The sequence below is a fragment of the Heptranchias perlo genome, chromosome 1, assembly GCF_035084215.1.
Source record: "Heptranchias perlo isolate sHepPer1 chromosome 1, sHepPer1.hap1, whole genome shotgun sequence".
NCBI classification, from domain to species: Eukaryota; Metazoa; Chordata; class Chondrichthyes; order Hexanchiformes; family Hexanchidae; genus Heptranchias; species Heptranchias perlo.
In genome coordinates this window covers 170774287-170789945 of record NC_090325.1, presented here as the reverse complement: position 1 = coordinate 170789945, position 15659 = coordinate 170774287, and the positions used below count along the sequence as shown (strand labels likewise).

General features: G+C 43.0%; 1 protein-coding gene across 5 annotated transcripts in view; it reads right to left on the bottom strand.

The window, feature by feature from the left end:
• abhd18 (abhydrolase domain containing 18) overlaps positions 1 to 15659 on the bottom strand; it is a 102980-nt gene that overhangs the window by 54078 nt on the left and 33243 nt on the right. Inside the window, exons 5-7 of one of the 5 annotated variants that reach the window (XM_067993616.1) lie at positions 13691 to 13769; positions 12089 to 12173; positions 4053 to 4080 (exon numbers count right to left, since the gene is read on the bottom strand). The exons of 2 other annotated variants lie outside the window; for them this stretch is intronic. In XM_067993616.1, the coding sequence (XP_067849717.1) occupies positions 4053 to 4080; positions 12089 to 12173; positions 13691 to 13769 (192 nt within the window). Of the gene's footprint in view, positions 1 to 4052; positions 4156 to 12088; positions 12174 to 13690; positions 13770 to 15659 lie in introns of those variants that run through there. 2 more of the 5 variants (XM_067993600.1, XM_067993607.1) reach the window with 2 other exon arrangements.

Sequence of the window (15659 nt, the reverse complement as noted above, 5' to 3'; positions counted from 1 at the left end):
AGGCACGAGGGGCTGAATGGCCGACTCCTGTTCCTATGTTCAATGCTAGATCATAATTGTCTCACCTAGGAAGGAGTCAACAATATCTTCCAAGCTGGACGTCCTCAGGGAGAAAAAAAATGGAAACCACCTGTGCTGAAGATGAGCATCTTAAACAGATTAGACAAGTTTGAAGTTCAGCAAACTTGGTGGTGGCCCCCAAGTGATCCATGCTTACTGAATGTTTTTGTTTCGGTGCTTTCTTCCTAGTAACGAAAAAAGCCCTTGACAACAGGGCTAGAAATAATTATGGAGGCTGCTCCATAAATTAACATGTGCCTTTAAGACCCTGGCGCTGTAAGACGATCTACGTGTTTAGCTGAACCAGTCAGGAAGAGCTAACAAGGCCAAAGGCAATCTGGAGATTGGTTTATCAGGAGTACTAGTATATAACAGGCCTTGAGCTGGGAGCTCTGCCCCTCTTCCTAAAATTATTCAAATGGGAGCAATCCATTAGTCTCCATGTTCTAGACTGACAGATGTCAGCTTCTTCCCCACAGCGAAGGGTTCGGGCCAGAACAATCCAGATCAAACTTTTTAGGTGTTCCAGAAAATATACATTTTTAAAAAAAATGTTTTTACCTCAGTTTAGGTTTGCCATTTTCATTATTCAAGGCTAAGGAGTTTGACTAGGTTACCAGATACAAATTTTGCAAGTGAATGCATAACAAGTTGTGAAGAAACAATTTAAGCAATTCGCATGACCAATTACAGCAGAAAGTGGACCATCACACTTCTGACACTGTTTTACAGTCTTAGAATCAACTGGGCCAGCCATGACTTCCTATCTCAAAATCCTGGATCTGGACTGAGCACTGAGTCTGGGCAACAAAACAAAGACCAGGTAATACTATTTTTTTTTTTCCTCTCCAAATTTCTATGGCACAAATAAACCTTTAGTGTATCGGAGGTACCCTGCTCTAATTATATTGTGACCTGACACTAAAGTTTGGTCCCTGCTCAAAGTCAGGGGACCGAGTTGTAAATTTTATACATGACTAGGAGGCCAAGTCCAAGGGAGAAATCTTGAGCTATCAAGCTCCATCTCGAGGAAAATAGCACCCTGCTCCAGGCCAGATGCTTTTTTTGTTGTTGTTGAAAGAGGTTACCATATGGGAGATATCCCCAACATAAAAAAAAGAATTGATTGAGAATTTCAGGTTTTTATTGTCTTGCATAACAAGAAATAGGAGCAGGAGTAGGCCATCCAGCCCCTCGAGCCTGCTCCGCCAGTCAATCAGATCATGGCTGATCTTCAACCTCAACTCCACTTTCCGGCCCGATCACCATATCCCTTCATTTCCCAAGAGTCCAAAAATCTATCCATCTCAGCCTTGAATATAGTCAACGACTGAGCATTCACAGCTCTCTGGGGTAGAGAATTCCAAAGATTCAGAAGACTCTGCGTGAAGAAATTCCTCCTCATCTCAGTCCTAAATGGCTGACCACTTATCCTGCAACTATGCCCCTAGTTCTAGACTCTCCAGCCAGGAGAAACAATCTCTCAGCATCTACCCGGTCAAGCCCACTCAATCTTATATGTTTCAATGAGATCACCCCCTCATTCTTCTAAACTCCAGAGAGTATAGGCCCATTCTACTCAAGCTCTCCTCATAGGACAGCCCTATCATCCCAGGAATTAATCTAGTGAACCTTGCACTGCCTCTAAGGCGAGTATATATATATTTTTTAATTTGTTCATGGGATGTGGGCATCGCTGGCGAGGCCAGCAATTATTGCCCATCCCCAATTACCCTTGAGAAGGTGGTGATGAGCCGCCTTCTTGAACCGCTGCAGTCCGTGGTGAAGGTTCTCCCACTGTTAGGTAGGGAATTCCAGGATTTTGACCCAGTGACGATGAAGGAATGGCGATTTATTTCCAAGTCGGAATGGTGTGTGACTTGGAGGGGAACGTGCAGGTGGTGGTGTTCCCATGTGCCTGCTGCTCTTGTCCTTCTAGGTGGTAGAGGTTGCGGGTTTGGGAGGTGCTGTCGAAGCAGCATTGGCAAGTTGCTGCAGTGCATCCTATGGATGGTACACACTGCAGCTACAGTGCGCCGGTGGTGAAGGGAGTGAATGTTTAGGGTGGTGGATGGGGTGCCAATCAAGCGGGCTGCTTTGTCCTGGATGGTGTCGAGCTTCTTGAGTTGTTGGAGCTGCACTCATCCAGGCAAGTGGAGAGTATTCCATCACACTCCTGACTTGTGCCTTGTAGATGGTGGAAAGGCTTTGGGGAGTCAGGTGGTGAGTCACTCGCCGCAGAATACCCAGCCTCTGACCTGCTTTTGTAGCCACAGTATTTATATGACTGGTCCAGTTAAGTTTCTGGTCAATGGTGACCCCCAGGATGTTGATGGTGAGGGATTCGGCGATGGTAATGCCGTTGAATGTCACGGGGAGGTGGTTAGACACTCTTGTTGGAGATAATCATTGCCTGGCACTAGTCCGGCGCGAATGTTACTTGCCACTTATCAGCACAAGCCTGGATGTTGTCCAGGTCTTGCCGCATGCGGGCACGGACTGCTTCATTATCTGAAGGGTTGCAAATGGAACTGAACACTGTGCAATCATCAGCGAACATCCCCATTTCTGACCTTATGATGGAGGGAAGGTCATTGATGAAGCAGCTGAAGATGGTTGGCCCTAGGAAACTGCCCTGAGAAACTCCTGCAGCAATATCCTGGGGCTGAGATGATTGGCCTCCAACAACCACTACCATCTTCCTTTGTGCTTGGTATGACTCCAGCCACTGGAGAGTTTTCCCCGATTCCCATTGACTTCAATTTTACTAAGGCTCCTTGGTGCCACACTCGGTCAAATGCTGCCTTGATGTCAAGGGCAGTCACTCTCACCTCACCTCTGGAATTCAGCTCTTTTATTTATGTTTGGACCAAGGCTGTAATTAGGTCTGGAGCGGAGTGGTCCTGGCGGAACCCAAACTGAGCATTGGTGAGCAGGTCATTGGTGAGTAAGTGCCGCTTGATTGCACTGTCGACGACACCTTCCATCACTTTGCTGATGATTGAGAGTAGACTGATGGAGCGGTAATTGGCCGGATTCTTCCTTAGGTAAGGAGACCAAAACTATACGCAGTACTCCAGGTGAGGTCTCACCAAAGCCCTGTACAATTGTAGTAAGACTTCCTTACTCTTGTACTCCAACCTCCTTGCAATGAAGGCCAACATGCCAATTGCTTTCCTAATTGCCTGCTGTTCCTGCATACTAACTTTTTGTGTTTCTTGTACCAGGACACCCACATTTAATAGTTTTTTACCACTTAAAAAATACTGTTTTTCTATTCTTCCTACCAAAGTGAAAAACCTCACATTTTCCCACATTATACTCCATCTGCCACCTTCTTGCCCACTCACTTAACCTGTCTATATCCCTTTGCAGACTCTGTGTCCTCCTCACAACTTACTTTCCTACCTAGCTTTGTATAGTCAGCAAACTTGGATACATTACACTCAGGCCCTTCATCCAAGTCATTAATATAGATTGTAAATAGCTGAGGCCCAAGCACTGGTCCTTGAGGTACCCCACTAGTTAAGCCTGCCAACCTGAAAGTTACCCGTTTATCCCTACTCTATTTTCTGTCCGTTAACCAATCCTCTATCCATGCTAATAAGTTACCCCCAAACCCACGAGCCGTTATCTTGCGTAACAACCTTTTATGGGGCACCTTGTCAAATGCCTTTTGAAAATCCAAATATACTACATCCACTGGTTTCCCTTTATCTACCCTGCTAGTTACATCCTCAAAAAAAAACTCAGATTTGTCAACACGATTTCCCTTTCATAAAAACATGTTGACTCTGCCTAATCATATTATGATTTTCTAAGTGCCCTGTTACCACTTCCTTAATAATGGAGTCCAGCATTTTCCCGACGAGAGAGAAAACCGGGAACTTGGTTCGAGAAAGCAGAATATTCAATTTTTTGGGAGGGGGAAGAGATGGATTAAACATGAGAGGATACATGTGTACACAAGCATACATTAATAAAGTACTTACATTTGATCTTTAGGTTTCCTGTAGCCATGTAATGATACTGTCAAGGGAAATAGCCAATTTCACAAAGTGTTTTAAAACAGATATGAAAGGGAGCACAGATTCAAAGAAATACAATATATCTGCATATACAGTATTAAAGCTAGACAATACATCTACACATATCCTAACTACTACAAATAGCAGCAACAAAACACTTAAATAAGTCATTTGACCACCTGGATTCTTTCTTTTAAAAAGTAATCAGACCTAGAGGATACAAGGAAGAAATTAGCAAACGCTCAAGTCCTAGTTAGTGGACAAATTATTCCTCCCCAACCCTTTCTAACGAGTAGCTACCTGGAACATCAAAAATAGCTAACACTATATGTAGATTAACTCATTAATATTAAAATGAATCTGCACCTACCTGCTTCACCCAACTCTCATGCCAATATAAACAGATTGAAGGTTACAAGAAAGTATAGACACAGATGGTCAAATACTCTAAAGAGCACTGTGGCTCCCACCCGGGTCTGAACAACAGAATGAAACGTGCTGGAACTGAACGTTATTTGGATAACCTAGAGTTTTTGCTCAATTGTTTTCAAGGTTAGAAAGGAATTTAGCATTCAGAAGTTTTACTCATTCACTGTTTGTCACACTCAAAGGATTAAATAGGTTAAGAGTTCAGGTTGGCCCAACAGGCAGCACCATCAATGCACAGTGCACTCGAGTGCTGTGCCGTGATGTGACATGGATTCAATTCCTCAATCCTTGGAGGTACCAATCTCAGTCACATTGTTGCAGGGAAGCACTGAGCAGAGGGAAGCCTTCACCCAAGCCTCTTGCATTCCTACTGTCAGCTAGCCAAGTTCTGCATTGACATTGGTCTGGAAGCACACAACTGTGTCTCCTGGGAAGCATTCATTCAAGAAGAAAACCAGGTGAACAGAAGGTAACAAGCTCTAAAGAGTGCAAATAAAATTTGAGTTAATCCATGACAGTACAAATAGCATATAATCTTTTTGAAGGAATAGGTTTGATAGTCCACACTTCATGCACTTAAGAACATAAGAAATAGGAGGAGTAGGCCATCCAATCCAGCCTCTCAAGTCTGCGCTGCCATTCAACAAGATCATAGATGATCTTCTACGTCAACGCCCTTTTCCTGCACCATCCCCATATCCCTTGATGCCTTTAATATCTATCGATCTCTGTTTTGAATGTACTCAATGACTGAGCCTCCACAGCCCTCTGGGGTAGAGATTTCCAAAGATTCACCACCCTCGGTGAAGAAATTTCTCCTCATCTCAGTCCTAAATGGCCTACCCCTTATTCTGAGACTGTGACCCCTGGTTCTAGACTCCCTAGCCAGGGGAAACATCCTCCTTGCATCTACCCTGTCGAACCCTGTAAGAATTTTGTATGTTTCAATGAGATCACCTCTCACTTTTCTAAACTCTAGAGAATACAGGCCTAGACTAGACTACTCAATTTCTCCTCATACGACAATCCTGCCATAACAGGAATCACTCTGGTGAACATTTGTTGCACTCCCTCTATGGTAAGTATATCTTTTTGGGTAAGGAGATCAAAATTGTACACAATACTCCAGGTGCGGTCTCACCAAGGCCCTATATAATTGCAGTAAGACCTCTACTCCTGTACTCAAATCCTCTTGTAGTAAAGGCCAACATACTATTTGCCTTCCTAACTGCTTGCTGCACCTGCATGTTAGCTTTCAGTGACTCATGTACAAGGACACCCAGGTCCCTTTGAACATCAACATTTCCCAATCTCTCACCATTTAAAAAATACTGTGCATTTCTGATTTTCCTACCAAAGTGGATAACTTCACATTTCTCCACATTATATTCCATCTGCCATGTTCTTGGCCACTCACTTAGCCTGTCTATATCCCCTTGAAACCTCTTTGCATCCTCCTCACAACTCACATTCCCACCTACTTTTGTGTCATCAGCAAACTTGGAAATATTACATTTGATCCCTTCATCCAAATCATTGATATTGATTGTGAATAGCCGGGGCCCAAGCACCGATCCCTGCGGTACCCCACTAGTCACAATCTGCCAATCTGAAAAAGACCCGTTTATTCCTACTTTCTGTTTTCTGCCTGTTAATTAATTCTCATTCCATGCCAGTATATTACCCCCAATTCCATGTGCTCTAACTTTATTCACCAACCTCCGGTATGGGACCTTATCGAAAGCCTTCTTGAAAATCCAAATACACCACATCCACTGGTTCCCCCTTATCTATTCTACTAGATACATCCTCAAAGAACACCAACAGGTTTGTCAAACATGATTTCCCTTTCATAAATCCATGTTGACTCTGCCAAATCCTATTATTTTCTAAGTGTCCTGTTAGCACATCCTTTATAATAGATTCTAGCATTTTCCCTACTACTGTCAGGCTAACAGGTCTGATGTTCCCTGTTTTCGCTCCCTCCTTTCTTAAATAGTGGGGTTACATTTACTACCCTCCAAACTGCAGGAACCATTCCAGAATATATCCATTTATTACTTATATTCATTTCTTCTGCCCACGTTATTTTCTTGAATATTGCTCAAGTAATGAATGATTATAATTACAGGTCGCAGTTGAGGGAGGTAAGTGATTGGTAGTGACTGTGGGCTAGGTTTTAAGTTAACATGTAGCATATAACTAAATTTTTAAAACTAAACTTAATTTAATTAATTTAATAAATTAAACGAGGTAAATAATTTGATTAACACTAAACTAATTAATTAAATAAATAAAATAATGGGAGAACAGGAGATGTGTTGCTCCTGCAACACGTGGGAGCTTGTGGACATTTTTGTCCAGGGCGACTACATCTGCGGTAAGCGTCTGTGGCTCAAGGAGCTTCGGCTCAGAGTTGAGGAGCTGGAGTCCGAGCTGCAAACATTGCGAGACATCAGGGAGGGAGAAAGCTATCCGGACCTTATGTTCCAGAAGGCAGCCACGCCCCTTAAATACTTTAGAATTGACAGGTGGTCAGGGACAGAAGGGTGTGACTGCGAGTAAGGCAGGTACAGGGATCCAGGAGGTAGTACTGCAGGAGCACTTGTCCAATAGATTTGAAGTTCTTGCGACCCTGTGAACAAGTGCGGGGGCGACAAGCAAACTGACCACGGCACCATGGTACAGGAAGCCATTCAAGTCGGGGGGGTTGGCGATTGTAGTGGGTGATAGGAAGGTGGTTGTAGCGGGTGACAGTATAGTTAGGGGGATAGACGCTGTTCTCTGCAGCGAGGAGCACGAGTCCCGAAGGCTATGTTGCCTACCCAGTGCCAGGACATCTCAGGGCTGGAGAGGAACTTGGAATGGGAGGGGGAGGATCCAGTTGTTGTGGTCCACATAGTCCTACCTATGTTGTTGGCACCTAAGAAAAAAAGGTTCTGTTGTGAGTTTGAGCAGCTAGGGACGAAATTAAAAAGCAGAACCAGCTGGAGCTGGAGACTGGAGGGTCTCCTGCCACCCTGTGAGTACATGTTGGCCCTCCTTTCGTCCATCCCTTCCACCAGGGCCTCCAGTGCATCTCTGGAATAATTACCTGAGCCACGAGCAAATTGGCATAAGGTCAACAGGATCAGGGAGATGAAAGTGTAGCTCAAAGATTGGTGTAGGAGAAGTGGGTTTCCATTCGTGGGACACTGGCACCAGTACTGGGGAAAGAGAGCGCTGTTCCGTTGGGATGGACTACACCTGAACCATGCGGGGACCAGAGATCTAGAGAATCGAATAGCTAGGGAGGTAGATCGGGCTTTAAACTAAATAAGGGTGGGGGCGGGGGGAGGGTCCTGGTGGAGAGAAATCTAGAATGCTAAGACGACAAGGAAGCAGTGCAGGAAAGTGATTGGGATAAGGATAACCAGGTTGAGTCAGGAAGGGACAGAGCGTACAAACAGAAGAGTGCACTAGCAAATAGGGTCCGGGTAAGAAAAAATGGTAATAAAACAAATAGGGCCATAGTACAAAAAAAAAGGTTAAGATGTCTAAAAATGTTAAAAAGTCAAATCTAAAAGGCACTGTATCTGAATGCACAAAGCATTTGTAATAAGATAGACGAATTAACAGCGCAAATTGATGTAAACGGATATGATATAATAGCAATTACAGAGACATGGCTGCAGGGTGACCAAGGCTGGGAGCTGAATATCCAAGGGTATTCAATATTTAGGAAGGACAGGCAAAAAGGAAAAGGAGGTGGAGTGGTGTTGTTAGTAAAGGATGAAATCAGAGCAATAGTGAGAAAGGATGTTGGCTCAGAAAATCAAGATGTAGAATCAGTCTGGGTGGAGTTAAGAAGCAACAAGGGGCAGAAAACACTGGTGGGAGTTGTCTATAGGCCTCCAAACAGTAGTGGTAATGTGGGGACAGCATCAAACAGGAAATTAGAGATGCATGCAACAAGGGTACTACCGTAATCATGGGTGACTTTAATCTGCATATAGACTGGCCAAACCAAATTAGCAATAATACTGTGGAGGATGAATTCCTGAAGTGTGTACAAGATGGTTTATTAGACCAGTACGTTGAGGAGCCAACCAGGGAACAGGCTATCCTAGATTGGGTATTGTGCAATGAGAAGAGGTTAATTAATAATCTTGTTGTGCAGGGTCCTTTAGGGAAGAGTGACCATAATATGATGGAATTCTTCATTAAGATGGAAAGTGAAGTAGTCCAATCTGAAACTAGGGTCCTAAATCTAAACAAAGGAAACTACGAAAGTATGAGGAATGAGTTGGCTATGATAGATTGGGGAGCTTCATTAAAAGGCATGACGATGGATAGGCAGTGGCTAACATTTAAGGAATGAATGCATGAATTGCAACAGTTATATAGTCCTTTCTGGCACAAACACAAAAAGGAAGAACGGTCCAACCATGGCTAACAAAAGAAATTAAGGCTAGTATTAGATCCAAAGAGGAGTCATATGAAGCTGCCAGAAAAAGTAGCAAGCCTGAGGATTGGGAGCAGTTTGGAATTCAGCAAAAAAGGACCAAGAAATTGACGAAGAGGGGAAAAAAGAGAGTATGAGAGTAAACTTGCAAGGAACATAAAAGCAGACTGTAAAAGCTTCTACATGTAAAAAGAAATAGATTAGTGAAGACAAATGTAAGTCCCTTACACTCAAACAGGAGAATTTATAATGGGGAACAAGGAAATGGCAGAGCAATTAAATAAATACTTTGGTTCTGTCTTCATGGAAGAGGACAAAAATAACTTCCCAGAAATGCTAGGGAACCAGGGTCTAGTGAGAAGGAGGAACTGAAGGAAATTAGTATTAGCAAAAGAAGCGTGCTGGAGAAATTAATGGGACTGAAAGCCGATAAATCCCCAGAGCCTGATAATCTGTATCCCGGAGTACTAAAAGTGGTAGCCATAGAAATAGTAGATGCATTGGTTGTCATCTTCTAAAATTCTACAGATTATAGAACAGTTCCTGCAGATTGGAGGGTGGCAAATGTAACCCCACTATTTGAAAAAGGAGGGAGAGAAAAAACAGGGAACTACACACTGGTTAGCCTAACATCAGTAGTAGGAAAAATGCTGGAGTCTATTATAAAGGATGTGATAACAGGGCACTTAGGAAAATATCAACATGGATTTATGAAAGGGAAATAGTGTTTGACAAACCTACTGGAGTTTTTTTTGAGAATGTAACTGGTAGAATAGATAAGGGAGAACCAGTGGATGTGGTGTATTTGGATTTTCAGAAGGCCTTTGATAAAGTCCAACATAAGAGGTTAGTGTGCAAAATTAAAGCACATGGGATTGGGGTAATATACTGGCATGGACTGAAAATTGGTTAACAGGCAGAAAAAAAAGAGTAGGAATAAATGGGTCTTTTTCAGGGTGGCAAGCGGTGACTAGTAGGGTACTGCAGGGATCAGTGCTTGGGCCCCAGCTATTCACAATATATATATATCAATGATTTGGATGAGAGAACCAAATGTAATATTTCCAAGTTTGCTGACGACACAAAACTAGGTGGGATCGTGAGTTGTGAGGAGGATGCAAAGAGGCTTCAAGGTGATTTAGACAAGTTGAATGAGTGGGCAAATACATGGCAAATGCAGTATAATGTGGATAAATGTGAAGTTATCCACTTCGGAAGGAAAAACAGAAAGGCAGAGTATTATTTAAATGGTGATGGATTGGGAAATGTTGATGTACAAAGGGACCTGGGTGTCCTTGTACACCAGTCATTGAAAGCAAATATGCAGGTGTAGCAAGCAGTTAGGAAGGCAAATGGTACGTTGACCTTCATTGCAAGAGGATGTGCGTACAGGAGCAAGGATGTCTTACTGCAGTTATACAAGGCCTTGATGAGACCACACCTGGAGCATTGTGTGCAGTTTTGATCTCCTTACCCAAGAAAGGATATACTTGCCATAGAGGGAGTGCAGCGAAGGTTCACCAGACTGATTCCTGGGATAGCAGGACTATCGTATAAGAGATTGGGTCGACTAGGCCTATATTCACTCGAGTTTAGAAGAATGAGGGGGGATCTCATTGAAACGTATAAAATTCTGACAGGGCTAGACAGACTGAAGGCAGGGAGGATGTTTCCCTTGGCTGGGGGATCTAGAACGAGGGGTCACAGTCTCAGGATACAGGATAGGACATTTAGGACTGAGAGGAGGAGAAATTTCTTCACTCAGAAGGTGGTGAACCTGTGGAATTCCCTACCGCAGAAGGCTATGGATGCCAAGTCACTGAATATACTTAAGGAGATGGATAGATTTCTAGACACAAAAGGCATCAGGGGGTATGGGGAGAGAGCAGGAATATGGTATTGAGATAGAGGATCAGCCATGATCATATTGAATGACAGAGCAGGCTCGAAGGGCCGAATGGCCTACTCCTGCTCCTATATTCTATGTTTCTAATTTGGGGAGGGGGGAGAAAGAGGGGAGAGGGGGGAGGGGCTGACAAAGTTGAATCCAATAGTTGAAAGGAGATGAATTTGCATATGTAATAACTACCTACTACAGACGTGGTCTCCCACAGTCTCAGCAGGTTAAGGTAGTGAGTAGCTGAGCCATATCAATTAGGTTCAATAACATGGATTGTACGGAGTGATCTCATCTCAACTACAGTAGTGGCAGGTGCACCACAATTGGCCTTAGTGCCCCAGATTTTTGGGGAAGGAGGGAACAAAACAGCAAGGGTTCCCACTCTTATTCCTCATCCAGTGAGCTCTACTGGAAGTGTACATGCGTAGACAGGATTTGAATCTTGCCCAAGTAAAGAGTGAACATCTTTACAACAGGAGTGAAAGAGGTGAAGAAAACTGGAGGGGAAAAAAACTGCCTTTTATGTTTATCGTGAGGACATGGACTTGTGGGCTCAAGATCTCATTCAGGATGAGTTCCTCCAATAAAACAAACAGCATTCACCTTTGAAATTATTTTTTAAAAAATCAGATAGTGAAAGTTAAATTCTTTAATTTAAAAAAAACTGACAATTCACTCTATACAAATGAACTACATACCATAACAAATAAGAATTTACATGACATCCAGAAATTGCCTTGCCGTTTTTCTTTTAAAAGTAAAAGATTTACTTTCCATGCCTCCAGTCTGACTAGCCCTGCCAGAATTTTATACGTTTCAATGAGATTCCCCCCTCATTCTTCTAAACTCAAGTGAATACCATCCCGACTTGGAAATATATTGCCGTTCCTTCATCGTTGCTGGGTCAAAATCCTGGAACTCCCTGCCTAACAGCACTGTGGGAGAACCTTCACCACACGGACTGCAGCGATTCAAGAAGGCGGCTCACCACCACCTTCTCAAGGGCAATTAGGGATGGGCAATAAATGCCAGCCTCGCCAGTGACGCCCACATCCCATGAAGGAATTTTAAAAAATGCATTTTATTGATCTGATTTCTACCAATTAGTCAGGAAACAGCCATTTGAAATCACAATTCCAAACTAAGCTACTTCAAAATATTTAGTGGAGCATTGCAGCATTTACAGTGACAGTAAAAAAATTATAAATGTTCACAGTCAAAGGATATAATAAGGATTTTCCAGAAGAAGCGATCCAATGCATGCTTCCTTTATCATTGGACGGGCCATCAATGTGCGTCTTCGCCAATAAAACTAAGAATAGTTTTGAAGGGAAATGTATTAAATGAAATGCTTAACATACAAAGAATTTTACTTAAAGCCACAAACAATTTAAGGCTACAAAATTTTAAAATCCAGTCATATCATGTCACCTTTCAAGTCAATATGCACTTATGAGATTACAAGTGATACAATTTATAACATCCATACGCCCACCACCCCCACCCCGAGTTACTGCAACAAAGTAATAACTGAATAGGAGTGTCAGTTTTCAGAGTGAAACTCAATTGGTGTAAAAGCTGGATGTTGGCAGGCAAATTCATCTTCCACAAGATCACTATCACCAGGTTTTACCCTGTCTGCATACATGTACATTCCAAAAGTTATCTGTTTTTAATATAACGGGTCATTTGCTGTCTTTCTCTTCCTTCTGGATGTTTCTGTCTCTCTCTCTCTCTCTCTCTCTTTCTCTTTTTTTTTGGTTGTTTGTATATTCGGTGGCCCTGTTGGTAACACCTCTCTGTCTGCACACTGATTGCCTTGGCAACGGGCAGTTGGAAAGACTATCTGTAATCACCAGGTATTGTTCTGTGATTTATAAATGCGAAAGGTTCGAGGATTTCATTTCCACATTCACCTGAGGAAGGAGGAAGCCTCCGAAAGCTTGTGATTTTCAAATAAAGTTGTTGGACTATAACTTGGTGTTGTAAAATTGTTTACAATTGTCAACCCCAGTCCATCACCGGCATCTCCAGGAAGAGGTCACGAGCTAACAATCTGACTTTTCCCTTCTCTAGCCCAGGGATGCTTACAGCATCACTGCTCAGGTGGAGATCAGTTAACTCAGACTAGGGATAAAATGTGGGGCCTCAGTTTGTGTTCCTTAGTATCATACCAATTAGTGCATTCACCAATTTGGGGTGGTGGGGAAGAAGGAAAGGACATTTTAAAAAAAAAATTCACACCAATTTTTCTGACTCTGTTGACTTGTTGCTGGGGTATGGCTCCACAGGCACTAATCACCCTCCAGCACCTTGCTCAAGCTGCCATCAGTGTGTCGCAGAGTGCTCGTGGGCTGTTCAACCATGGGGGTATTACAAAAGGTGTCCGATCCGGTTATCAAACAATAGTCGATGTTACACTTGAGGACTTTGGTGTGGTGCAGGGGGAGCAAGAGATGAAGGAAAGAGAATTTTTATTAAAAAGGGCAGGATCATGCTCAACTATTATGTCCCCTCACAGTCAATAACCTACTGGAACTTTGTCAAGACATATACATAAATAATGATCAATTGGGTAACCAGCATTCGTGGAATCACACTCCAGCAAAATGTCAATGTATTTTGAAAAGGAGAGAAAATATTTGAAGCAATGGTAAGGAAAGAAATATTGCACAAACTGAATACAAAAATAACACTATCACAACTTTAAATTTGTTTTAAAGGCACATTAATATTGGTCATGCATTTAAGAAATCATACATCAGACTACTTTATGTTGATTACTTCAGAAGAATTTAAACCAATCATATTGTTACTCTCTCCACTTACATGGTCTCCAGTGCCAGCCAGATGAACGCATACAGGTCGGTATTTACTCTTCCATTCTTTGGGAATTATAAACTGAAACCTGCAGCAATGGCAGTGTGAGTAACTTCACGTGGCTAGTTGTACAATGATGTGATAATCATAAATCCTAAACACACAGAACCTGGACTGAAAGAAACATCTGATATATAATTAATATCTCATAAAGCTAACATGCAAACTATTATTTATTTACAGTGTGAAGAAACACAATGAGCATCTTTATCCCAAACCAGCAGAACTGAGAGCTAGGACCTTTAGTGACAGTGTGTTCTTGGTACCCAACACGATTTTAAATATGTTTAATACAGTTCAATGTATTATTAAATAGTCATATTTTGGCTTTTTTCTCCAGATAAAGAAACACAGTAAAAACATTAGAATTCTGGGAACAGATTATGCCATATCTCGAGTTCTGTTGGCATAATTTTCCCCTTCTTACCCCGATTAACGAACAGCATCACATTCAGTCCAATCCTGATCTGAACAAAATAACTATATATATTCACTTTTAAACTGATTCACTATTTTTTTTAAATTCGTGCATGGGATGTCGGTGGCGCTGCGAGGCCAGCATTTATTGCCCATCCCTAATTGCCCTTGAGAAGGTGATGGTGAGCCACCTTCTTGAACCGCTGCCGTCCGTTTGGTGAAGGTTCTCCCACAGTGCTGTTAGGTAGGGAGTTACAGGATTTCGACCCAGCGACGATGAATGAACGGCGATATATTTCCAAGTCGGGATGGTGTGTGACTTGGAGGGGAACGTGCAGGTGGTGTTGTTCCCATGTACCTGCTGCTCTTGTCCTTCTAGTTAGTAGAGGTCGCGGGTATGGGAGGTGCTGTTGAAGAAGCCTTGGCGAGTTGCTACAGGTGCATCCTGTGGATGATACACACTGCAGCCACTGTGCGCCAGTGGTGAAGGGAGTGAATGTTTAGGGTGGTGGATGGGGTGCCAATCAAGCATGCTGCTTTGTCCTGGATGGTGTCGAGCTGGAGTGTTGTTGGAGCTGCACTCATCCAGGCAAGTGGAGAGTATTCCATCACACTCCTGACTTGTGCCTTGAAGATGGTGGAAAGGCTTTGGGGAGTCAGGAGGTGAGTCACTCGCCGCAGAATACCCAGCCTCTGAACTGCTTTTGTAGCCACAGTATTTATATGGCTGGTCCAGTTACGTTTCTGGTCAATGGTGACCCCCAGGATGTTGATGGTGGGGGATTCAGCGATGGTAATGCCGTTGAATGTCATGGGGAGGTGGTTAGACTCTCTCTTGTTGGAGAGAGTCATTGCCTGGCATTTGTCTGGTGCAAATGTTACTCGCCACTTATCAGCACAAGCCTGGATGTTGTCCAGGTCTTGCTGCATGCGGGCTCAGACTGCTTCATTATCTGAGGGGTTGCGAATGGAACTGAACTGTGCAATCATCAGCGAACATCCCCATTTCTGACCTTATGATGGAGGGAAGGTCATTGATGAAGCAGCTGAAGGTGGTTGGGCCTAGGACACTGCCTTGAGGAACTCCTGAAGCAATGACCTGGGGCTGTGATGATTGGCCTCCAACAACCACTACCATCTTCCTTTGTGCTAGCTAGGACTCCAGCCACTGGAGAGTTTTCCCCCTGATTCCCATTGATTTCAATTTTACTAGGGCTCCTTGGTGCCACACTCAGTCAAATGCTGCCTTGATGTCAAGGGCAGTCACTCTCACCTCACCTATAAAGTGACCATGCATAGGATACTAGCCATTTTTCCCATCCCAAGTCCGAAAGCAGAGATTATTTCTAACACACCATCCCAAATGCTGTCACCCCAACTGAGACCACCAGGAACAGAAACCTGTTCTTTATTGTTCAGTACTACATTATATAGCGAATTTACCAATTGGTTATCAGGTGATTAATTCATTTTAATTATCGGATGTGCAGTACCACAAATT